This window comes from Vanessa atalanta, chromosome 18 (genome assembly GCF_905147765.1).
Source record: "Vanessa atalanta chromosome 18, ilVanAtal1.2, whole genome shotgun sequence".
Classification (NCBI taxonomy): domain Eukaryota; kingdom Metazoa; phylum Arthropoda; class Insecta; order Lepidoptera; family Nymphalidae; genus Vanessa; species Vanessa atalanta.
The window spans coordinates 8,074,275-8,100,862 of NC_061888.1; the positions used below are offsets into that span (position 1 = coordinate 8,074,275).

Sequence of the window (26,588 nt, forward strand, 5' to 3'; positions counted from 1 at the left end):
TTAGCGGGTATCTACGCCCTATAAGGAAACCTATCTGCCAAATTTTCAGTTCGTAGGTGTTATAGTTTCTGAGATTTCGTGATTACTATTACTACTTTAGAGTAAACCACTATTCATACGATATTGATGCTGCAGAAAACTTGCTATATTGCTATTTATAAGCTAAATAATGATTTAGGGCTTTCGTTTAAAGAAAGCAAAATCTTGACTGTTGCTTCTCAATATATATTTTGTAATGTTATGTATGAATGGAAAAATATATCGTAATGTTAACAAGGAATAAACATAACCTTATTACTCCTGTTACTCGACTGCATTGAGTCAGTAACTCTTTTGTCGTGTAAAGTTTTACAATAGGTTCCCAGAAAGCGTTCAAATGCTTCTGTTGTCAAACAAAAAATATATTTTAGAACGCTTGTGTGCAAAAGGTTATTATACAATTAATGTGTTCATGGTTGATAACACACCGTAGGAATAAAACGATCGCCTCCTGGCTGTTCTTGTAAACAATCAAAAAGGGACAATATTAAAAAGAAAAAACATCGTTGAGTTTCTTTCGCAGCTTTTTCTCTGGTAAGGGTATTTTCTTTTAATTTTACCATTAATAAATACGTGTAATGCTTCTATATTGATAAAGGAATTTGATTTGATATTTATGTTACATTTTTTGGATATTTTAATGTTTCCTTGTTTAGCCGGATTGGATTAAAGACTAGTAATATTTTTTTGTACATTTATCTCAACTGACTAGTGGTTTACAAAGTTAGACTTTGCAAAATTAATATTATATATTTGGATTATTTCAAACATAATGTGTAAAATCATCAAAATATAGACTAAATTTCAACGCTTACATATTTTGATTGACAGTTTGTTTTTTTTTTTGTTTAATTGTCGAAGATTAATTTTTTGAAAATGTCAATAAAGCTTGCTCTGGTCATTAATTATATGAATGAATTTCTTTTGTAATCAAAAAGTTATAGTAATAGGGATTTTTTATATACTAATTATACTAGCATTCTTGCAAACGAATTTTTTACATATACTTCCATTCCCAATTTTACCCGACTAAGTGTATAATCTATAACATTTTCTTCTGAATACTTGACTTGTTTATATCTAAGAGCTATTTCTCCTTTTCTACATAACTCTAGTAAAATTAGAACAAAACCAGATCGATGTATATAGCAACTATTGCATATTTTTTTATACCGTGTTAATGAAACAAGCGTAAGGCAGACTTACGTGTATTTAATTTAAATATTTTGTAGAATTCTGCAAAATTACAATGTCTTAATCAAGATTCAATTAATGTCTATTGTTTCGACTCGCAAGGTAACCTAGGCTTTGTCACAATGATTATAGTTTGTTTGATTTGTAAAAAAGTCAATATTTTAACAAGTTCTGAAATGAAATTTACTTAGACTTGTACGTCAAGTCGTATAGAAAATTTCAGTATAAAAGGGGACTAAAATTGGGAATCAGCATCAGTTCGGTTCCAACTCTCAGAACAAAATGAGAGGACCAACCTTCGTGATCTTGTGCATAGCACTTCAGGTAAGCTGTTTTAAATAATTTTATATTTCTGTTTGGTTAATTTCCAATTTCATTATATTTTGAATATTTTATTTTCGTGCACCAACATGCTTAAACATTTTTTTATAAATGTATAAAAAATGTATATAATAATTATGTTCACTTAATGAATATTATAAAACTAAAATGTTTTCAAAATATAATTGGTATTGATTTTATCTCAACTGAAAAATGTATTAAATGCATACAAACACTGGATAAATATAACAAATGTTAATGAATGAGTTGGCATATATATGTTCGGTAAAAATAAATAATAAAAATAAATAATTTTCAGTACGTGTCTGCTGATACTTTCGACGATGAGTTGATAAGTATTCTATCAGATGGAAATGCATATCAAGAAACAAATTTAACAACAAGTGATGAATTTGATGTGGATCAAACTGGAAATGTAATCGAACGATCGACAATACGAAAAGAATTTGATCAAGCCGGAGACACAGGCGGCGATATAGTCGGTGACGATGTCAATGTAAAAACCATCGTTATAAAGACTGACGCTTTTGGACACAAAAGAATATACGAAGAAGATGTCAGTATCCATAAAGTGCCCGGAGTGTCGAGTCATAACAAAGCTTCGGCAACTTCAGGTGCAGCAGCATCAAGCGCTTCTAGCTCTTCAGGTGTTGGCTCAACTGGAAGAACTGGAGGATCAGGGTTCCCTGGTACCAAAGGTCCTTACGGTATACAAGGCCCAAATGCCGTAGTCATTAACAATAAATCACCTTCATCTGGTCCGTCAGCTTCCGCTTCAGCCTCAGCTGCAGCCGCTTCTGGTCCACAAGGCCAGAATTACGGTCCTCTTGGGTACGGACCTGGTAACGGCGCAGGACAAGGCGGAGTAACTGTCATAAACGATAACGGATCTGGTTCAGGTCCTAGCGCAAGCGCATCAAGCGCAGCAAGCGCTGCTAGTTCCGGTCCTAACGGAGGAAATGCTGGCCCAAGTTATGGCCCTGGTGCTGGTCCCTACGGACCTTACGGTAAACAAGGCCCGAATGCCGTCATCATTAACAATAAAGCACCCTCGTCTGGTCCCGGACCTTCTGGTCCTTCTGGTCCAAATAGAGGAAATGCTGGCCCTGGTAATGGACCTAGTGCTGGTCCCTACGGACCTTACGGTAATCAAGGTCCGAATGCCGTCATCATTAACAATAATGCACCTTCATCTGGTCCGTCACCTTCTGGTCCTTCTGGTCCAAATGGAGGAAATGCTGGCCCAGGTAATGGCCCTGTTACTGGCCCCTACGGACCTTACGGTAATCAAGGCCCGAATGCCGTCATCATTAACAACAAATCACCTTCATCTGGTCCGTCAGCTTCCGCTTCAGCCTCAGCTGCAGCCGCTTCTGGACCACAAGGCCAAAATAACGGTCCTCTTGGAAACGGACCTGGTAACGGCGCAGGACAAGGCGGAATAACTGTCATCAACGATAACGGCTCTGGTTCAGGTCCTAGCGCAAGCGCATCAAGCGCAGCAAGCGCTGCTAGTTCCGGTCCTAACGGAGGAAATGCTGGCCCAAGTTATGGCCCTGGTGCTGGTCCCTACGGACCTTACGGTAAACAAGGCCCGAATGCCGTCATCATTAACAATAAAGCACCCTCGTCTGGTCCCGGACCTTCTGGTCCTTCTGGTCCAAATAGAGGAAATGCTGGCCCTGGTAATGGACCTAGTGCTGGTCCCTACGGACCTTACGGTAATCAAGGCCCGAATGCCGTCATCATTAACAATAATGCACCTTCATCTGGTCCGTCACCTTCTGGTCCTTCTGGTCCTAATGGAGGAAATGCTGGCCCAGGTAATGGCCCTGTTACTGGCCCCTACGGACCTTACGGTAATCAAGGCCCGAATGCCGTCATCATTAACAACAAATCACCTTCATCTGGTCCGTCAGCTTCCGCTTCAGCCTCAGCTGCAGCCGCTTCTGGACCACAAGGCCAAAATAACGGTCCTCTTGGAAACGGACCTGGTTATGGCGCAGGACAAGGTGGCGTAACTGTCATCAACGATAACAGATCTGGTTCAGGTCCTAGCGCAGCCGCCTCAAGCGCAGCAAGCGCTGCTAGTTCCGGTCCTAATGGAGGAAATGCTGGCCCAGGTTATGGCCCTGGTGCAGGTGCTGGAGCAGCCGCTAGTGCAGGTGCAGGATCAGCTGGTGCCTACGGACTTGGAAATGGCTTATACGGACCTGGCTACGGCGCAGGCCCAGGAGTTACTGTCATCAACGACAACGGATCTGGTTCAGGTTCTTCAAGCGCAAGCGCAGCAAGCGCTGCAGCTTCTGGTCCTAATGGAGGATATGCTGGCCCAGGTTATGGTCCTAGTGCAGGTGCTGCAGCAGCCGCTAGTGCAAGTGCAGGACCAGCTGGTGCCTACGGACCTGGAAATGGTTTATACGGACCTGGCTACGGCGCAGGGCAAGGAGTTACTGTAATCAACGACAACGGATCTGGTTCAGGTTCTTCAAGCGCAAGCGCAGCAAGCGCTGCAGCTTCTGGTCCTAACGGAGGAAATGCTGGCCCAGGCTATGGCCCTGGTGCTGGTCCCTACGGACCTTATGGTAAACAAGGCCCGAATGCCGTCATCATTAACAATAAAGCACCCTCGTCTGGTCCCGCACCTTCTGGTCCTTCTGGTCCAAATAGAGGAAATGCTGGCCCTGGTAATGGCCCTAGTGCTGGTCCCTACGGACCTTACGGTAATCAAGGCCCGAATGCCGTCATCATTAACAACAAATCACCTTCATCTGGTCCATCAGCTTCCGCTGCAGCCTCAGCTGCAGCCGCTTCTGGGCCACAAGGCCAAAATAACGGTCCTCTTGGAAACGGACCTGGTAATGGCGCAGGACAAGGTGGCGTAACTGTCATCAACGATAACGGATCTGGTTCAGGTCCTAGCGCAGCCGCCTCAAGCGCAGCAAGCGCTGCTAGTTCCGGTCCTAATGGAGGAAATGCTGGCCCAGGTTATGGCCCTGGTGCAGGTGCTGGAGCAGCCGCTAGTGCAGGTGCAGGATCAGCTGGTGCCTACGGACTTGGAAATGGCTTATACGGACCTGGCTACGGCGCAGGCCCAGGAGTTACTGTCATCAACGACAACGGATCTGGTTCAGGTTCTTCAAGCGCAAGCGCAGCAAGCGCTGCAGCTTCTGGTCCTAATGGAGGATATGCTGGCCCAGGTTATGGTCCTAGTGCAGGTGCTGCAGCAGCCGCTAGTGCAAGTGCAGGACCAGCTGGTGCCTACGGACCTGGAAATGGTTTATACGGACCTGGCTACGGCGCAGGGCAAGGAGTTACTGTAATCAACGACAACGGATCTGGTTCAGGTTCTTCAAGCGCAAGCGCAGCAAGCGCTGCAGCTTCTGGTCCTAACGGAGGAAATGCTGGCCCAGGCTATGGCCCTGGTGCTGGTCCCTACGGACCTTATGGTAAACAAGGCCCGAATGCCGTCATCATTAACAATAAAGCACCCTCGTCTGGTCCCGCACCTTCTGGTCCTTCTGGTCCAAATAGAGGAAATGCTGGCCCTGGTAATGGCCCTAGTGCTGGTCCCTACGGACCTTACGGTAATCAAGGCCCGAATGCCGTCATCATTAACAACAAATCACCTTCATCTGGTCCATCAGCTTCCGCTGCAGCCTCAGCTGCAGCCGCTTCTGGGCCACAAGGCCAAAATAACGGTCCTCTTGGAAACGGACCTGGTAATGGCGCAGGACAAGGTGGCGTAACTGTCATCAACGATAACGGATCTGGTTCAGGTCCTAGCGCAGCCGCCTCAAGCGCAGCAAGCGCTGCTAGTTCCGGTCCTAATGGAGGAAATGCTGGCCCAGGTTATGGCCCTGGTGCTGGTGCTGGAGCAGCCGCTAGTGCAGGTGCAGGATCAGCTGGTGCCTACGGACTTGGAAATGGCTTATACGGACCTGGCTACGGCGCAGGCCCAGGAGTTACTGTCATCAACGACAACGGATCTGGTTCAGGTTCTTCAAGCGCAAGCGCAGCAAGCGCTGCAGCTTCTGGTCCTAATGGAGGAAATGCTGGCCCAGGTTATGGTCCTGGTGCAGGTGCTGCAGCAGCCGCTAGTGCAAGTGCAGGACCAGCTGGTGCCTACGGACCTGGAAATGGTTTATACGGACCTGGCTACGGCGCAGGGCAAGGAGTTACTGTAATCAACGACAACGGATCTGGTTCAGGTTCTTCAAGCGCAAGCGCAGCAAGCGCTGCAGCTTCTGGTCCTAACGGAGGAAATGCTGGCCCAGGCTATGGCCCTGGTGCTGGTCCCTACGGACCTTATGGTAAACAAGGCCCGAATGCCGTCATTATTAACAATAAAGCACCCTCGTCTGGTCCCGCACCTTCTGGTCCTTCCGGTCCAAATAGAGGAAATGCTGGCCCTGGTAATGGCCCTAGTGCTGGTCCCTACGGACCTTACGGTAATCAAGGCCCGAATGCCGTCATCATTAACAATAATGCACCTTCATCTGGTCCGTCACCTTCTGGTCCTTCTGGTCCAAATGGAGGAAATGCTGGCCCAGGTAATGGCCCTGTTACTGGCCCCTACGGACCTTACGGTAATCAAGGCCCGAATGCCGTCATCATTAACAACAAATCACCTTCATCTGGTCCGTCAGCTTCCGCTTCAGCCTCAGCTGCAGCCGCTTCTGGACCACAAGGCCAAAATAACGGTCCTCTTGGAAACGGACCTGGTAACGGCGCAGGACAAGGCGGAATAACTGTCATCAACGATAACGGCTCTGGTTCAGGTCCTAGCGCAAGCGCATCAAGCGCAGCAAGCGCTGCTAGTTCCGGTCCTAACGGAGGAAATGCTGGCCCAGGTTATGGCCCTGGTGCTGGTCCCTACGGACCTTACGGTAAACAAGGCCCGAATGCCGTCATCATTAACAATAAAGCACCCTCGTCTGGTCCCGGACCTTCTGGTCCTTCTGGTCCAAATAGAGGAAATGCTGGCCCTGGTAATGGACCTAGTGCTGGTCCCTACGGACCTTACGGTAATCAAGGCCCGAATGCCGTCATCATTAACAATAATGCACCTTCATCTGGTCCGTCACCTTCTGGTCCTTCTGGTCCAAATGGAGGAAATGCTGGCTTAGGTAATGGCCCTGTTACTGGCCCCTACGGACCTTACGGTAATCAAGGCCCGAATGCCGTCATCATTAACAACAAATCACCTTCATCTGGTCCGTCAGCTTCCGCTTCAGCCTCAGCTGCAGCCGCTTCTGGACCACAAGGCCAAAATAACGGTCCTCTTGGAAACGGACCTGGTAACGGCGCAGGACAAGGCGGAATAACTGTCATCAACGATAACGGCTCTGGTTCAGGTCCTAGCGCAAGCGCATCAAGCGCAGCAAGCGCTGCTAGTTCCGGTCCTAATGGAGGAAATGCTGGCCCAGGTTATGGCCCTGGTGCTGGTCCCTACGGACCTTACGGTAAACAAGGCCCGAATGCCGTCATCATTAACAATAAAGCACCCTCGTCTGGTCCCGGACCTTCTGGTCCTTCTGGTCCAAATAGAGGAAATGCTGGCCCTGGTAATGGACCTAGTGCTGGTCCCTACGGACCTTACGGTAATCAAGGCCCGAATGCCGTCATCATTAACAATAATGCACCTTCATCTGGTCCGTCACCTTCTGGTCCTTCTGGTCCAAATGGAGGAAATGCTGGCCCAGGTAATGGCCCTGTTACTGGCCCCTACGGACCTTACGGTAATCAAGGCCCGAATGCCGTCATCATTAACAACAAATCACCTTCATCTGGTCCGTCAGCTTCCGCTTCAGCCTCAGCTGCAGCCGCTTCTGGACCACAAGGCCAAAATAACGGTCCTCTTGGAAACGGACCTGGTAACGGCGCAGGACAAGGCGGAATAACTGTCATCAACGATAACGGCTCTGGTTCAGGTCCTAGCGCAAGCGCATCAAGCGCAGCAAGCGCTGCTAGTTCCGGTCCTAATGGAGGAAATGCTGGCCCAGGTTATGGCCCTGGTGCTGGTCCCTACGGACCTTACGGTAAACAAGGCCCGAATGCCGTCATCATTAACAATAAAGCACCCTCGTCTGGTCCCGGACCTTCTGGTCCTTCTGGTCCAAATAGAGGAAATGCTGGCCCTGGTAATGGACCTAGTGCTGGTCCCTACGGACCTTACGGTAATCAAGGCCCGAATGCCGTCATCATTAACAATAATGCACCTTCATCTGGTCCGTCACCTTCTGGTCCTTCTGGTCCAAATGGAGGAAATGCTGGCCCAGGTAATGGCCCTGTTACTGGCCCCTACGGACCTTACGGTAATCAAGGCCCGAATGCCGTCATCATTAACAACAAATCACCTTCATCTGGTCCGTCAGCTTCCGCTTCAGCCTCAGCTGCAGCCGCTTCTGGACCACAAGGCCAAAATAACGGTCCTCTTGGAAACGGACCTGGTTATGGCGCAGGACAAGGTGGCGTAACTGTCATCAACGATAACGGATCTGGTTCAGGTCCTAGCGCAGCCGCCTCAAGCGCAGCAAGCGCTGCTAGTTCCGGCCCTAATGGAGGAAATGCTGGCCCAGGTTATGGCCCTGGTGCAGGTGCTGGAGCAGCCGCTAGTGCAGGTGCAGGATCAGCTGGTGCCTACGGACTTGGAAATGGCTTATACGGACCTGGCTACGGCGCAGGCCCAGGAGTTACTGTCATCAACGACAACGGATCTGGTTCAGGTTCTTCAAGCGCAAGCGCAGCAAGCGCTGCAGCTTCTGGTCCTAATGGAGGAAATGCTGGCCCAGGTTATGGTCCTGGTGCAGGTGCTGCAGCAGCCGCTAGTGCAAGTGCAGGACCAGCTGGTGCCTACGGACCTGGAAATGGTTTATACGGACCTGGCTACGGCGCAGGGCAAGGAGTTACTGTAATCAACGACAACGGATCTGGTTCAGGTTCTTCAAGCGCAAGCGCAGCAAGCGCTGCAGCTTCTGGTCCTAACGGAGGAAATGCTGGCCCAGGTTATGGCCCTGGTGCTGGTCCCTACGGACCTTACGGTAAACAAGGCCCGAATGCCGTCATCATTAACAATAAAGCACCCTCGTCTGGTCCCGCACCTTCTGGTCCTTCTGGTCCAAATGGAGGAAATGCTGGCCCTGGTAATGGCCCTAGTGCTGGTCCCTACGGACCTTACGGTAATCAAGGCCCGAATGCCGTCATAATTAACAATAATGCACCTTCATCTGGTCCGTCACCTTCTGGTCCTTCTGGTCCAAATGGAGGAAATGCTGGCCCAGGTAATGGCCCTGTTACTGGCCCCTACGGACCTTACGGTAATCAAGGCCCGAATGCCGTCATCATTAACAACAAATCACCTTCATCTGGTCCGTCAGCTTCCGCTTCAGCCTCAGCTGCAGCCGCTTCTGGACCACAAGGCCAAAATAACGGTCCTCTTGGAAACGGACCTGGTTATGGCGCAGGACAAGGTGGCGTAACTGTCATCAACGATAACGGATCTGGTTCAGGTCCTAGCGCAGCCGCCTCAAGCGCAGCAAGCGCTGCTAGTTCCGGTCCTAATGGAGGAAATGCTGGACCAGGTTATGGCCCTGGTGCAGGTGCTGGAGCAGCCGCTAGTGCAGGTGCAGGATCAGCTGGTGCCTACGGACTTGGAAATGGCTTATACGGACCTGGCTACGGCGCAGGCCCAGGAGTTACTGTCATCAACGACAACGGATCTGGTTCAGGTTCTTCAAGCGCAAGCGCAGCAAGCGCTGCAGCTTCTGGTCCTAACGGAGGAAATGCTGGCCCAGGTTATGGTCCTGATGCAGGTGCTGCAGCAGCCGCTAGTGCAAGTGCAGGACCAGCTGGTGCCTACGGACCTGGAAATGGTTTATACGGACCTGGATACGGTGCAGGACAAGGAATTACTGTTATCAACGAAATTGGATCTGGTTCAGGTTCTTCAAGCGCAAGCGCAGCAAGCGCTGCTAGTTCCGGTCCTAATGGAGGAAATGCTGGCCCAAGTTATGGCCCTGGTGCTGGTCCCTACGGACCTTACGGTAAACAAGGCCCGAATGCCGTCATCATTAACAATAAAGCACCCTCGTCTGGTCGCGGACCTTCTGGTCCTTCTGGTCCAAATAGAGGAAATGCTGGCCCTGGTAATAGACCTAGTGCTGGTCCCTACGGACCTTACGGTAATCAAGGCCCGAATGCCGTCATCATTAACAACAAATCACCTTCATCTGGTCCGTCAGCTTCCGCTTCAGCCTCAGCTGCAGCCGTTTCTGGACCACAAGGCCAAAATAACGGTCCTCTTGGAAACGGACCCGGTTATGGCGCAGGACAAGGTGGCGTAACTGTCATCAACGATAATGGATCTGGTTCAGGTCCTAGCGCAGCCGCCTCAAGCGCAGCAAGCGCTGCTAGTTCCGGTCCTAATGGAGGAAATGCTGGCCCAGGTTATGGCCCTGGTGCAGGTGCTGGAGCAGCCGCTAGTGCAGGTGCAGGATCAGCTGGTGCCTACGGACTTGGAAATGGCTTATACGGACCTGGCTACGGCGCAGGCCCAGGAGTTACTGTCATCAACGACAACGGATCTGGTTCAGGTTCTTCAAGCGCAAGCGCAGCAAGCGCTGCAGCTTCTGGTCCTAATGGAGGAAATGCTGGCCCAGGTTATGGTCCTGGTGCAGGTGCTGCAGCAGCCGCTAGTTCAAGTGCAGGACCAGCTGGTGCCTACGGACCTGGAAATGGTTTATACGGACCTGGCTACGGCGCAGGGCAAGGAGTTACTGTAATCAACGACAACGGATCTGGTTCAGGTTCTTCAAGCGCAAGCGCAGCAAGCGCTGCAGCTTCTGGTCCTAACGGAGGAAATGCTGGCCCAGGCTATGGCCCTGGTGCTGGTCCCTACGGACCTTATGGTAAACAAGGCCCGAATGCCGTCATCATTAACAATAAAGCACCCTCGTCTGGTCCCGCACCTTCTGGTCCTTCTGGTCCAAATGGAGGAAATGCTGGCCCTGGTAATGGCCCTAGTGCTGGTCCCTACGGACCTTACGGTAATCAAGGCCCGAATGCCGTCATCATTAACAATAATGCACCTTCATCTGGTCCGTCACCTTCTGGTCCTTCTGGTCCAAATGGAGGAAATGCTGGCCCAGGTAATGGCCCTGTTACTGGCCCCTACGGACCTTACGGTAATCAAGGCCCGAATGCCGTCATCATTAACAACAAATCACCTTCATCTGGTCCGTCAGCTTCCGCTTCAGCCTCAGCTGCAGCCGCTTCTGGACCACAAGGCCAAAATAACGGTCCTCTTGGAAACGGACCTGGTTATGGCGCAGGACAAGGTGGCGTAACTGTCATCAACGATAACGGATCTGGTTCAGGTCCTAGCGCAGCCGCCTCAAGCGCAGCAAGCGCTGCTAGTTCCGGTCCTAATGGAGGAAATGCTGGCCCAGGTTATGGCCCTGGTGCAGGTGCTGGAGCAGCCGCTAGTGCAGGTGCAGGATCAGCTGGTGCCTACGGACTTGGAAATGGCTTATACGGACCTGGCTACGGCGCAGGCCCAGGAGTTACTGTCATCAACGACAACGGATCTGGTTCAGGTTCTTCAAGCGCAAGCGCAGCAAGCGCTGCAGCTTCTGGTCCTAATGGAGGAAATGCTGGCCCAGGTTATGGTCCTGGTGCAGGTGCTGCAGCAGCCGCTAGTGCAAGTGCAGGACCAGCTGGTGCCTACGGACCTGGAAATGGTTTATACGGACCTGGCTACGGCGCAGGGCAAGGAGTTACTGTAATCAACGACAACGGATCTGGTTCAGGTTCTTCAAGCGCAAGCGCAGCAAGCGCTGCAGCTTCTGGTCCTAACGGAGGAAATGCTGGCCCAGGTTATGGCCCTGGTGCTGGTCCCTACGGACCTTACGGTAAACAAGGCCCGAATGCCGTCATCATTAACAATAAAGCACCCTCGTCTGGTCCCGCACCTTCTGGTCCTTCTGGTCCAAATGGAGGAAATGCTGGCCCTGGTAATGGCCCTAGTGCTGGTCCCTACGGACCTTACGGTAATCAAGGCCCGAATGCCGTCATAATTAACAATAATGCACCTTCATCTGGTCCGTCACCTTCTGGTCCTTCTGGTCCAAATGGAGGAAATGCTGGCCCAGGTAATGGCCCTGTTACTGGCCCCTACGGACCTTACGGTAATCAAGGCCCGAATGCCGTCATCATTAACAACAAATCACCTTCATCTGGTCCGTCAGCTTCCGCTTCAGCCTCAGCTGCAGCCGCTTCTGGACCACAAGGCCAAAATAACGGTCCACTTGGAAACGGACCTGGTTATGGCGCAGGACAAGGTGGCGTAACTGTCATCAACGATAACGGATCTGGTTCAGGTCCTAGCGCAGCCGCCTCAAGCGCAGCAAGCGCTGCTAGTTCTGGTCCTAATGGAGGAAATGCTGGCCCAGGTTATGGCCCTGGTGCAGGTGCTGGAGCAGCCGCTAGTGCAGGTGCAGGATCAGCTGGTGCCTACGGACTTGGAAATGGCTTATACGGACCTGGCTACGGCGCAGGCCCAGGAGTTACTGTCATCAACGACAACGGATCTGGTTCAGGTTCTTCAAGCGCAAGCGCAGCAAGCGCTGCAGCTTCTGGTCCTAATGGGGGAAATGCTGGCCCAGGTTATGGTCCTGGTGCAGGTGCTGCAGCAGCCGCTAGTGCAAGTGCAGGACCAGCTGGTGCCTACGGACCTGGAAATGGTTTATACGGACCTGGCTACGGCGCAGGGCAAGGAGTTACTGTAATCAACGACAACGGATCTGGTTCAGGTTCTTCAAGCGCAAGCGCAGCAAGCGCTGCAGCTTCTGGTCCTAACGGAGGAAATGCTGGCCCAGGTTATGGCCCTGGTGCTGGTCCCTACGGACCTTACGGTAAACAAGGCCCGAATGCCGTCATCATTAACAATAAAGCACCCTTGTCTGGTCCCGCACCTTCTGGTCCTTCTGGTCCAAATGGAGGAAATGCTGGCCCTGGTAATGGCCCTGTTACTGGCCCCTACGGACCTTACGGTAATCAAGGCCCGAATGCCGTCATCATTAACAACAAATCACCTTCATCTGGTCCGTCAGCTTCCGCTTCAGCCTCAGCTGCAGCCGCTTCTGGACCACAAGGCCAAAATAACGGTCCTCTTGGAAACGGACCTGGTTATGGCGCAGGACAAGGTGGCGTAACTGTCATCAACGATAACGGATCTGGTTCAGGTCCTAGCGCAGCCGCCTCAAGCGCAGCAAGCGCTGCTAGTTCCGGTCCTAATGGAGGAAATGCTGGCCCAGGTTATGGCCCTGGTGCAGGTGCTGGAGCAGCCGCTAGTGCAGGTGCAGGATCAGCTGGTGCCTACGGACTTGGAAATGGCTTATACGGACCTGGCTACGGCGCAGGCCCAGGAGTTACTGTCATCACCGACAACGGATCTGGTTCAGGTTCTTCAAGCGCAAGCGCAGCAAGCGCTGCAGCTTCTGGTCCTAACGGAGGAAATGCTGGCCCAGGTTATGGTCCTGGTGCAGGTGCTGCAGCAGCCGCTAGTGCAAGTGCAGGACCAGCTGGTGCCTACGGACCTGGAAATGGTTTATACGGACCTGGATACGGTGCAGGACAAGGAATTACTGTCATCAACGAAATTGGATCTGGTTCAGGTTCTTCAAGCGCAAGCGCAGCAAGCGCTGCAGCTTCTGGTCCTAACGGAGGAAATGCTGGCCCAGGTTATGGCCCTGGTGCTGGTCCCTACGGACCTTACGGTAAACAAGGCCCGAATGCCGTCATCATTAACAATAAAGCACCTTCGTCTGGTCCCGGACCTTCTGGTCCTTCTGGTCCAAATGGAGGAAATGCTGGCCCAGGTAATGGCCCTGTTACTGGCCCCTACGGACCTTACGGTAATCAAGGCCCGAATGCCGTCATCATTAACAACAAATCACCTTCATCTGGTCCGTCAGCTTCCGCTTCAGCCTCAGCTGCAGCCGCTTCTGGACCACAAGGCCAAAATAACGGTCCTCTTGGAAACGGACCTGGTTATGGCGCAGGACAAGGTGGCGTAACTGTCATCAACGATAACGGATCTGGTTCAGGTCCTAGCGCAGCCGCCTCAAGCGCAGCAAGCGCTGCTAGTTCCGGTCCTAATGGAGGAAATGCTGGCCCAGGTTATGGCCCTGGTGCAGGTGCTGGAGCAGCCGCTAGTGCAGGTGCAGGATCAGCTGGTGCCTACGGACTTGGAAATGGCTTATACGGACCTGGCTACGGCGCAGGCCCAGGAGTTACTGTCATCAACGACAACGGATCTGGTTCAGGTTCTTCAAGCGCAAGCGCAGCAAGCGCTGCAGCTTCTGGTCCTAACGGAGGAAATGCTGGCCCAGGTTATGGTCCTGGTGCAGGTGCTGCAGCAGCCGCTAGTGCAAGTGCAGGACCAGCTGGTGCCTACGGACCTGGAAATGGTTTATACGGACCTGGATACGGTGCAGGACAAGGAATTACTGTCATCAACGAAATTGGATCTGGTTCAGGTTCTTCAAGCGCAAGCGCAGCAAGCGCTGCAGCTTCTGGTCCTAACGGAGGAAATGCTGGCCCAGGTTATGGCCCTGGTGCTGGTCCCTACGGACCTTACGGTAAACAAGGCCCGAATGCCGTCATCATTAACAATAAAGCACCCTCGTCTGGTCCCGGACCTTCTGGTCCTTCTGGTCCAAATAGAGGAAATGCTGGTCCTGGTAATGGCCCTAGTGCTGGTCTCTACGGACCTTACGGTAATCAAGGCCCGAATGCCGTCATCATTAACAACAAATCACCTTCATCTGGTCCGTCAGCTTCCGCTTCAGCCTCAGCTGCAGCCGCTTCTGGACCACAAGGCCAAAATAACGGTCCTCTTGGAAACGGACCTGGTTATGGCGCAGGACAAGGTGGCGTAACTGTCATCAACGATAACGGATCTGGTTCAGGTCCTAGCGCAGCCGCCTCAAGCGCAGCAAGCGCTGCTAGTTCCGGTCCTAATGGAGGAAATGCTGGCCCAGGTTATGGCCCTGGTGCAGGTGCTGGAGCAGCCGCTAGTGCAGGTGCAGGATCAGCTGGTGCCTACGGACTTGGAAATGGCTTATACGGACCTGGCTACGGCGCAGGCCCAGGAGTTACTGTCATCAACGACAACGGATCTGGTTCAGGTTCTTCAAGCGCAAGCGCAGCAAGCGCTGCAGCTTCTGGTCCTAACGGAGGAAATGCTGGCCCAGGTTATGGTCCTGGTGCAGGTGCTGCAGCAGCCGCTAGTGCAGGTGCAGGACCAGCTGGTGCCTACGGACCTGGAAATGGTTTATACGGACCTGGATACGGTGCAGGACAAGGAATTACTGTCATCAACGAAAACGGATCTGGTTCAGGTTCTTCAAGCGCAAGCGCAGCAAGCGCTGCAGCTTCTGGTCCTAACGGTGGAAATGCTGGCCCAGGTTATGGCCCTGGTGCTGGTCCTTACGGACCTTACGGTAAACAAGGCCCGAATGCCGTCGTCATTAACAATAAATCACCTTCATCTGGTCCCGGACCTTCTGGTCCTTCTGGTCCAAATAGAGGAAATGCTGGTCCTGGTAATGGCCCTAGTGCTGGTCCCTACGGACCTTACGGTAATCAAGGCCCGAATGCCGTCATCATTAACAACAAATCACCTTCATCTGGTCCGTCAGCTTCCGCTGCAGCCTCAGCTGCAGCCGCTTCTGGGCCACAAGGCCAAAATAACGGTCCCCTTGGAAACGGACCTGGTAATGGCGCAGGACAAGGTGGCGTAACTGTCATCAACGATAACGGATCTGGTTCAGGTCCTAGCGCAGCCGCCTCAAGCGCAGCAAGCGCTGCTAGTTCCGGTCCTAATGGAGGAAATGCTGGACCAGGTTATGGCCCTGGTGCAGGTGCTGGAGCAGCCGCTAGTGCAGGTGCAGGATCAGCTGGTGCCTACGGACTTGGAAATGGCTTATACGGACCTGGCTACGGCGCAGGCCCAGGAGTTACTGTCATCAACGACAACGGATCTGGTTCAGGTTCTTCAAGCGCAAGCGCAGCAAGCGCTGCAGCTTCTGGTCCTAACGGAGGAAATGCTGGCCCAGGTTATGGTCCTGGTGCAGGTGCTGCAGCAGCCGCTAGTGCAGGTGCAGGACCAGCTGGTGCCTACGGACCTGGAAATGGTTTATACGGACCTGGATACGGTGCAGGACAAGGAATTACTGTCATCAACGAAAACGGATCTGGTTCAGGTTCTTCAAGCGCAAGCGCAGCAAGCGCTGCAGCTTCTGGTCCTAACGGTGGAAATGCTGGCCCAGGTTATGGCCCTGGTGCTGGTCCCTACGGACCTTACGGTAAACAAGGCCCGAATGCCGTCGTCATTAACAACAAATCACCTTCATCTGGTCCGTCACCTTCTGGTCCTAACGGAGGAAATGCTGGCCCAGTTAATGGCCCTGGTGCTGGTCCCTATGGTCCTTATGGTAATCAAGGCCCCAATGTCGTCGTCATTAACAAAGAATCACCTTCAGCCGGTCCGTCACCTTCTGGTCCTTCTGGTCCTAATGGAGGAAATGCTGGCCCAGCTAATGGCCCTGGTGCTGGTCCCTATGGTCCTTACGGTAATCAAGGCCCCAATGTCGTCGTCATTAACAATAAAGCACCCTCGTCAGGTCCGGCACCTTCTGGTCCTTCTGGTCCTAATGGAGGAAATGCTGGCCCAGTTAATGGCCCTGGCGCTGGTCCTTATGGTCCTTACGGTAAACAAGGCCCCAATGTCATCGTCATTAACAAAGAATCACCTTCATCCGGTCCGTCACCTTCTGGTCCTTCTGGTCCTAATGGAGGAAATGCTGGCCCAGTTAATGGCCCTGGCGCTGGTCCCTATGGTCCTTACGGTAATCAAGGCCCCAATGTTGTCGTTATTAACAAAGAATCACCTTCATCCGGTCCGTCACCTTCTGGTCCTTCTGGTCCTAATGGAGGAAATGCTGGCCCAGTTAATGGCCCTGGTGCTGGTCCCTATGGTCCTTACGGTAATCAAGGCCCCAATGTCGTCGTCATTAACAAAGAATCACCTTCATCTGGTCCGTCACCTTCTGGTCCTTCTGGTCCTAATGGAGGAAATGCTGGCCCAGTTAATGGCCCTGGTGCTGGTCCCTATGGTCCATACGGTAATCAAGGCCCCAATGTCGTCGTTATTAACAAAGAATCGCCTTCATCCGGTCCGTCACCTTCTGGTCCTTCTGGTCCTAATGGAGGAAATGCTGGCCCAGTTTATGGTCCTGGTGCTGGTCCCTACGGTCCTTACGGTAAACAAGGCCCCAATGTCGTCGTTATTAACAAAGAATCACCTTCATCGGGTCCGTCAGCTTCCGCTTCAGCCTCAGCTGTAGTCGCTTCTGGTCCACAAGGCCAAAACTACGGTCCTCTTGGATACGGACCTGGTTATGGCGCAGGACAAGGTGGAGTGATTGTCACCAACGATAACGGATCAGGTTCAGGTCCTAGCGCTGGTTCGAAATCAGTATCATCATCTTCAGCGTCAGGCTCTTCTGTTTCACTTGGCCAAGGAAGAGGCAGGGTCCGTCAAGCATGTCAACTCAGACGCAGTCAATACTTTGTCAGAATTGGCAGGAAGGGTCAGCTTTGCCCCACATGCTAATCAATATTCATAATTTTTCTTTTCATATTGATACGTTTTATAATTTCGAATGAAATAAATACTAGCATTCTAAAACATATATTTTATTTTACCTGTTTCCTTATATTACCTGTTTCCTTATTTAACTGTTTCCTATATACGCCAAGAAATACTGATAAATAAAAGCTTTACTTAATATTTAATCAAACTGATAGTAATTTTTTGTCAATCTTGCAAATATATTTTAGTTATGACACCTCTAATTATAAATTTATTAATTTTGTTAACGGTTTTTTCATTCTTCTTTTCAAATAATCACTGATATTCATTCGAATAGAAATACTCATTTCTTAAATGAGTATTAATTTTATAATAATATTAATATTATATATGACGGAGCAGTCATTCCTAATGTTTTTAAGGGACATGACGTCAGGGTTGCTGACGTTATGTCTTTCACCATCACTCATATGTTATATTAGCAAAACCAATTATCTGATTTTACTATTTAATTTGCATATACAATTATTATTTATTTATCTAAACAAATATTTTAATAACATAAGAATTATGAAGAAATAATGATTACAATTTGAAACAAATCAGATTAATATTTACTTAGCAAAGACATAAAAAACACACTTAACTTATTAGCAGAACGACCGATCCGCTCCGATCCGCGCTGTTCCGCGGACCGCGATTATCAGTCTATATGTCTTGTCTATGGTGCTGTTCGACCGAATGCCCTTATAGCCGCGCTGGATCGGCGCAGGCGGTCTTGAGTGTTGTTCTCCTGGCGCCATGCGGCGGCCATAACAGAATTACTAACAATTTGACAACTCTTAATTATTTTTGACATTATTTTCATTATAAAGTTAACAGTAACTATTGCTAAAATCAACTTACAATATTTACAAATTATTAAGATGTTATAATTAAGCCATTTAGTTTTTAAGTATATAACAACACGTGTTACACACAATTCCGCCCATAATAATTAATTTCTACTGATTATCAAATTATCTATTACTCAGTAATCAATAAATCCTTATAATAATAACATAATTAGTAATACATTTTAATGATAACATTTGAATTTAGAACTGTTGAATGAATTTGAGTCGATATATATATATCTACAATAAGTATTAATCTTGAATCATCTTGGACGACCAAGCTCATTTAATATTAATAGTCGTTTCTTTGCCAGGGTGTTATTTATTTATATATTTATTTATTTTGTGTTAGAAATCCTTATTAAATATTTAATATGTAAAAAAATAAATCACATTATCGAATTACCACAATGTACCCGATAGCTAAGTCTATAGGTTAAATTAGACAAAATCCGCTCGATATTTCTTAAATATTAATTGTTTTTTATTGTAACCTGCTTTGATAATACACCAATTACAATAGACTAATTTCCGTACATTATTTCAACTCAATGTAATCCTCTTAATGGGACTACATGAGCTAAATGCAAGTTTTATAATGCAAAAAAGTATATGATCCAATGCAGTAAACCAAATGATAAAAATATATGATAATCTTCAGGATACATGCTAAGTATTTGTTATTTTGAAAACATGATGTAATTAATTTGGTACCTACGATAGAAAAAAATCACAAAGTTACCTCTAAAAAGATCTTTTAATCAATAATAACTATACTTATATACGTTCCATAATTCTGGTTTTTTGTCAGATTATTCTACAAGCAATATACTATTTAACCTGGGTGTCACTTTTTTAGTAAAATCAATAGATTTTTTTTTAAATCCGATATTCTTATTTTCGAACAAAATGCGTACGCATGTATGCGTAAACGCCGTGTACAGACAATGCCGGCCGAGGCCTGATGCTATACAGACGTGTCGATCTTTTCGCCGCATCATTCATTACGTTACGATATATTTTTTTGTAATTTTAATTGTAAATTCATTGTTTCATGTTTTCTTATAATAAATTTTATTCTTTCTTGTAAATAAATATATTAAGTTAAAATAGTGTAGTAGTAATTAGGCATTTGTTTTTTTATTACATTATTTGTTATAAATTTTAATTGTGTAAATATGGGAAATAAAGTAAAACGCGTGAGGAAAACTAAAAAACGTTTATATAAATCAAGCGCCGAACATACATATGAACGATATTAAAAGGTAAGAGTATTTAATTAGTAAACATATTTTTTTTTTATAAATTATGAATATTGAAAACATCTATTAGAAAAATGTGCAATAAGTTCGCATATAATCAGATTTTTCGAGCCATTCTTAATAATTACGATAGAGTATTTGGTTAAAGGAAGGAAAACATCAATTGACTTTCATGGGAATCAAGTGACTACATTCGATCCCCATGAACTCGAAGCATTTTTTTTTCATTATAACTACTATGACATATTAAGATACATATTTTTTAAATACATAATTTTATAATTAATAAAAATGTAATTACTAACATATATTTATTTTTTACAGAATAAAGAAAGTCGAAAACAATAACACGGAAGCTATTTATATTGCGTAAGAGTTTAATTTTATCGATTGTTTATAATAAGAATTAAAGTTATGTATGAACTAATTTTAATAATAATAAAAAAAAGTAAAGTCGTAACAAAAAAAATGTAATTGTTGTGAACCAGAGAACTAGAATATTTAGAAGTGTCATTTGTACGTAATTCATAAATTTAAATTTTTTTGTAACGTCCGCCATATTGGATTGAATATAGCAGCAATTCATGAATCGTGCACTGTCATAGAGATTAAATATGTGTGCCAACTTTCAGCTGAAAGTGGGTGTAATATTTATTCCAACACTAAATGTTTTTTTTTTGTAGTACCAAATATAAATAAAAATATTTTAAGTTTAATTAAATCAGTTTTATTTTTTAATCATTTTCGAATAACAGTCAAAAACAATACAAATAATTCTAATATCCTATCTATTTTTATGAGATTTATGATTAAACCTATTATGATTAACCTTTCATTCATCAATAATTCAACCAAATCGAATTGACAACATTTTTTTCTAGTAAATATTTAGATTTTTTTTTTTAAATTGAATATATATTTTTTCTTTATGAACCAATATTAATAAAACGAACAAATACTACGCTATATGTTACCCCACGGTCACTACACTATAGATTTCGAACACTTACAATTTTATTATATAAATAGATCATTAAACTTTTATAAAATGATAAAAAATGGTATGTTTCAACATTTAGTATAAAAACTAATTGTGGTATAATAATATAAATTATAGAAAAAAAAGGTTAAAACTAACTGTCTATTTTATTGTATACAAAATATAAACAAAAATATTGTAGGTTTAATTGAATCAGTTTTATTTTATAATAATTTGTTAACTAACATCGAAAGAAATAAAAATAATTCTGTTGTCCTATCTATTTTTTATGAGATATATAATTGATCTTACGTCGCTCGGTTTGGCGCCATCTATTAGAATATTTGGGCGTAATCTCGTTACCTCGCTTAACCCTTAGTACACGGGCTTGCCGTTTTTGTCGATTTTGTAAATGTGTGCGTGCGATTCTCAAGGGCACTTAGCTCTTGTAGTCCTCTTAAGGATGAATTTTCAAATACACTGCAACAATGTTCTTTTCCTCATAAATAGATACATTTGGTGAAGAAAATATCGAATATTTTCTTCGCCAAATTTCATACCTAATTTCACCTATCTAGTTGATTTATGCACTAAATTCCGTTGAAACAGTTATTCCTTCATAAACATGTCTTAATATCTTTTCCCATATTCATATTTTCAAGAATGATGAATTTCATACAAAAAAACATCCTAAATCATCCATTTAGGTGATGAATTTTCAACAAAACCAATTTTTATATTTCCAATACTTATTTAAACATTTAACTCCGTTAGGAAATTTATTTTTAAAAATCCTTTCTTTGTGCTTACCGTTACGTTCCATGAGGATTTTTTGTGCAAAATGTCATTCCGTTAGACCAGCCGGCATTAGGCTTTAGATTCTATGTCAGTCAGTCATTTATAAATTTTGTTAAGTAGACTATAAAACGCACGTAGCGTTATATCTTAAATCTATTATATGTTTCTATTTACTTTTAAATGTAGCTTTAAACAAAACAAAACTAAATAAATAAATTCAAGTTGTACGATTAATAAAAAAAACTCAAAACAAATTGAATTTATTATGCATATATTGATTTTTGATTTTAACTCGTGGTTGCTACGTCAACGGGAAGTCTTATAATGAAAATAACGAAATATACATGGTGTATTTTAACTTATATATGTCACCGTAAAATTGTAAATACCGCGCTAGATTGTGAACTGTCGAAAGATTGCGAGCCGTAACATACTGCTTACAATTTAACGCATTATTTTTTTATAGATTACAATCCATCGAAGTGAATTTTAGTTAAATTATAAAAACTCTAACCGAACCTAACCGAAATATTATGAACTATCGACATTGTACATGTTTTATTGTAAGTTTATTTTAGTAATTTTTATAGTTTTATGTTATATGAAGAGCCGAGATGGCCCAGTGGTAAGAACGCGTACATCTTGACCGATGATTTCAAACCTAGGCAAGCATCTCTGAATTTTCATGTGCTTAATTTGTGTTTATAAATAATCTCGTGCTCGGCGGTGATAATAAAATCTGATACAAAAACTATTAATACAAAAAATAAAAGCCAAACTTTTAATGGTAGTTTTTTTGGGCAATGGTATACGCATTACATCGTATATAATAAGATACCGGAAATATATAATCACTTTACCATTTAACAAATTTAAATACTTTATTATGATTAAAATAATTAAGAAATATTATTATTAATTAAAATAATATTTTAAGGCAATTTAGGCTGGGATTCTATTGAATAATAATTGCGAATAACATAATCTAAGTAAATCTGTCGATTTGAAAATAGCTTCTAAGCGAGTTTCTTGCCGTTTCGTCTCGCTGCTTTCCGAAACGGTGGTAGAGTTGAAATATTGACGATTCAAAAATGCTTTATTGTAAAATACATTTGATTTGATTTAAAGTGACTTTATCTACAAATGTCTTAGTCGGTCATCAAAGAAATTGAGTTCTTTTTGGTATAATGCACATTCAATAACTTGGTTTTATGTTTAATTAAACACATCAAATGGCTTTAAAAGTAAGTGATACATCGTACAAAGAAAATGTATGATATCGTTATATTTTAATATATATAAATTTATTTCACATATGATTCAAAGTTTACAAGTTTTCACATAAGAGTTGGAACCGTTTTGAGTTCTTGGTTTTTTACTTAACGAATCTTCTTTCTAGATTTTTCAAGACTGTAAACATAAAAAAGCGACTAAGTGGGAGACAGACTCGCCCATGAAGGGTTCCGTAGCAGCAAGTAAAAAGGCTTATGTTTATGAATGTATTTTTTTTGATTGAATGAAAGGTAAAATGCGGTTTCCGATTTATTTATTTTTTTAATAAAATTTAATTTACGCCAAAAAAAGATACACACTAAATACATATTCTCAAAATTAAACAATATAGAGGTTACAAGTTGTGAGCTCCTTCAATTATAGGAGACCACAGCATGCACTAAGCTTAAGCAAAAAAGTAACTAATTCAAATACAATTAAGATAAAAAGTGAAAAAAAGACGTATTAAAAAAAACTACTTACTAGATCTCGTTCAAACCAATTCTCGGTGGAAATTTGTATGGCAATGCACATCATATATTTTTTTTTAGTTTTATCATTCACTTATTTTAGAAGTTACGGAGACACACATTTTACCGTTTTGGAAGTGTCTCTCGTGTAAACTATTCAGTTTAGAAAAAATGATATTAGAAATCTCACTACCATTTTTGAAGACCTATCCATAGTTAGAACAATAAATTATATAAATAAAAAATAAATTTTGGGGGTTTCCCATACTTAGAACTGAAAAAAAATTTTGATTTGATAAATTTTTTTTTTGAGTTCTAAGTATGGGAAACCCCCAAAATTTATTGTTTTTTTTTTCTATTATTGTGTGAAAATCTTAATACGGTTCACAGAATATACCTAAGTAGGTATATATAGGTATTGGTAAGTACCATTATAGTTTCGGAAAAAAGTGGCTGTGACTTACGGACAGACAGACAGACAGGACGAATATATAAGGGTTCCGTTTTTTGGCTACGGAATCCTAAAAATATCTGTAAGTTTCTTTCGAAAATATGATTAAAATATTAACTATGATAAACGAAAACTGGTTAATCAATTCGACCCCTTGACCACCTGAATTGACCCCCGGACAGACAAGAATACTCAAGTATATGTAAATATATACAAATTTATGTGAGAAATAAATATCACCGTCGTTTAAGATCTTTTGATGATGCATTTTGATACAGACTCTCAATCGATACACATCGTGTTTTTTTACGCTACGATTGAAAAATACACTGATATAACTTGTGCGTGGTGTGAAGTGAGTGGGTGTAATTATCTTTTAGAAAAATAGTGTTTAGTGGGAATATACAAATATAAGGTGAGATATATAATTTTTTTTTAAATAATTAATTATTTTATACTAAAATTTTTGTTTATGTTTTAGTACACTTTACACCAAATCTTAATAAGTTAAAACTAAAATAAAATCCTACTGAAGTTTCTTTGATTTACAATATAATAGATCGTTCATAATAATTGGTAGTTATTGAACTTATTACATATTTGCTATTAAAACTTTAAAATATAGATATTCATCTATCTTAGATACAACATTACAATTTTTATTTCAAATTAATTTGGGGTGAGTATAACCTCATACTTTTGAGTTAAATCTATAATATGCTTTGATTTAAGGGAACATGACTTTGATAAAATACTCTTTTCCGCATAAAAATCTGCTATAATTTGTTTTTGTATTACTTAGAAGAAAAAATATTACTGTGTGAGTAATTACGTAATAAGTATTTCTAATTAGACTCTTTAGTAATAAACACGAACCACGGTTTACAATAGGAAAGTAGTTGCAACTTTTTATAGAAATCAATATTTTTTGTATGTTTATAACATCAATAATACCGATATAGTTGTTATTGGTATTACTTTTACGTGATAGGTATTGTACGTGTATCGTAATGTCTGGCAATCGCATATGTTCAAGAAATTAGTCATTAGGCGGGATGGGTCGCAAAAAGTCATGACGAAAAAAACTAAAATGGCCGCGCAGTGATCGTCATGGGGTGGGCATTTTAAATGTTCATTCTCTAACACAGGCGCAATAGTCAGCGATGACGCGACGGGGTGGACCCCTTTACTATCGCTTTACTACACCCACACTAGCGCAGACACCGACATACGATGACCTCCCACGCTCCCCTCCGCCGCTGAAACTGCGTGTCGAAGCCGTAAAGTTGTCCCACGGTGACGTTGCAAGTTAAATTGGCGGAGTTGAACTATGCTCACACAAACGCACCGAGGGGCGCGTACCGTGTACGTGGTAGGCATAAAATTCGGAAATATAGGTACATAGGCGTTGTACTCCTCCTCTGAGAACCGCAAATGAGATCGTAGGCGAAGTGGAACGAATGCACGATTTCGCTGTATTTATTTTGGCTGTTTCCGCGCTTATCCACACAATCGTTTATATGTTGACAGCGACTATTGAAACGCGATTTGTTGATTTTTAAAGGTTCTTTATAAATTATTTATTATTTGAATATTTTTTTTTAAACAAGCTAAAAACGTAGATACAATATATTAAAAAATATATATATATTCATATTTTAAAAAAAGGAAGCTTTCTTTATTCTGATACTGTTGTCTCATGAACGAGACGATAAATAGGTTCTTCCAAAATACAAAGAAAGTTCATAGTTCTACTTTACTACTAGGTTTTTATATGCTTTTATTATATTTACTAAACTATTCAAATGAATATATAAAGTCAAGGATTCGTTTAACTCTCTTTCGAACAAAATTATTATATCAGCAAAGCCTTTCTAAGCGATTTTATGATGTTGCAGTTATATCAAGTATTAAATGTTAACTAATTCTTTTTTTTTATGCGAATCAACTATTAAGTTATTAAATGAGAGGGGTGGCCTATTATCCCCCCCGGCCAAAACCACAGTTACAGTGGACGTAAAACAAAACGTGAAATGTTACGTTACATAAACTAGTAGCGATTTTTGGCGCAGTTCTCAATATATCACGTCGGTTGCAGAACGTCACGCGTAACGCACACAGCGTTACTAACGCACACACACGCGCGGCGTCATCGTCAACTATATGACGTATGGTCAGAAAAAAAAAAACAAAAAAAAAAACTAATACTTTTTTAACTTTCATATCCATATTTAGTAATAACTATTTTTGTAATTATGTAATTATACTGTACTATATATAATGTAGATTGTTTGTTTGTGTGAAACTGTTTTGATTCACAATTAGTTGTACACGTAATAGATTTTGTGTAATAGCATGAATACGTCTAAACTTAACCATTGTAAGTTATAACATGAGTGTGTTAGAATATATTGTTTAAAAACAACCATTTTTCGAAACTGCTACAATACTTGTAGTAAACAACTGTGTAAACAAAACCTTCAATAATTGAATCATCGTTTAACCAATTAAATGATTAAAAGTCTAGGCTTTGTCCTAACTTAAGCTTCCAAGTAACTAGCAAATAGCTCGGCTTCCTTACAGCCTGTTGGATTCATTTGCCATCGCTTTACCATTTCAAATTGAACAAACATTGAAACAATTGGCGGTATCGGGTGGGAGTTTTTTTTGTCGACGGTACCCCCCGGCGGGTATTTTCCGAAGTGTGAGCGCACCGCGTTATTAGTTCGCCAGCGAGCTACTGGATAGGTTTTCACAATTTTGAGTCGAGTCGCACAATGCTACGTCATTTTCTATGATTAATAGTGGCGCGTCAGTACGCTGTATGGATATAGTTCAATGTAGATTAAGTCCGAGTTGAATTTTATCTGTGCCCGATGTTTTGTCATTTGTACTGACTGAATTTTAAATGAGGTTCTATATATTCGAAATTCAAAATATGCCTTAATTAGTTATTTTTTATATTTTTATTAATATGACCTAGTTCGTTCAATGAAAAATTTTACTTTATAAAACTGCTTTTATAGATAAATTAAATAAAATAACTTTATAATTGTCACCTTGGATATTTTTATGACACATCATATTTGTATATCGATAAAACTTCGATAAAATACTAACAATTAGTTCAATGTGTATTTTATAAAAATGTAATGCTTTTAATGCAAAAATTATATTTGATTTAGATGAATTGAAAAACAATATTTTTTATTAAATGCAAACATAAA

General features: G+C 43.8%; 1 protein-coding gene and 2 long non-coding RNA genes across 3 annotated transcripts; all 3 read left to right on the plus strand.

The window, feature by feature from the left end:
• Positions 1-1,494: 1,494 nt before the first annotated feature.
• Positions 1,495-17,329, plus strand: LOC125070855 (fibroin heavy chain-like). The gene is made up of 22 exons (XM_047680849.1): positions 1,495-1,557; positions 1,874-2,201; positions 6,960-7,280; positions 7,581-7,625; positions 7,764-8,048; positions 8,268-8,656; positions 8,795-9,086; positions 9,306-9,377; positions 9,591-9,629; positions 9,768-9,965; positions 10,032-10,253; positions 10,284-10,466; positions 11,043-11,633; positions 11,772-11,850; positions 11,995-12,497; positions 12,636-12,890; positions 13,317-13,454; positions 13,755-14,255; positions 14,394-14,546; positions 14,766-15,410; positions 15,630-16,012; positions 16,133-17,329. Exons 1-22 carry the CDS (start codon positions 1,516-1,518, stop codon positions 17,252-17,254), a joined length of 6,786 nt encoding a protein of 2,261 aa, XP_047536805.1. The 5' UTR covers positions 1,495-1,515; the 3' UTR covers positions 17,255-17,329.
• On the plus strand, positions 2,832-4,024 carry LOC125070857. The gene is made up of 2 exons (XR_007119894.1): positions 2,832-3,050; positions 3,846-4,024. It is a non-coding gene; the product is annotated as an uncharacterized LOC125070857 (long non-coding RNA).
• LOC125070856 lies at positions 4,244-4,762 on the plus strand. Its single transcript, XR_007119893.1, has 2 exons — positions 4,244-4,490; positions 4,710-4,762. It is a non-coding gene; the product is annotated as an uncharacterized LOC125070856 (long non-coding RNA).
• Positions 17,330-26,588: the final 9,259 nt, after the last annotated feature.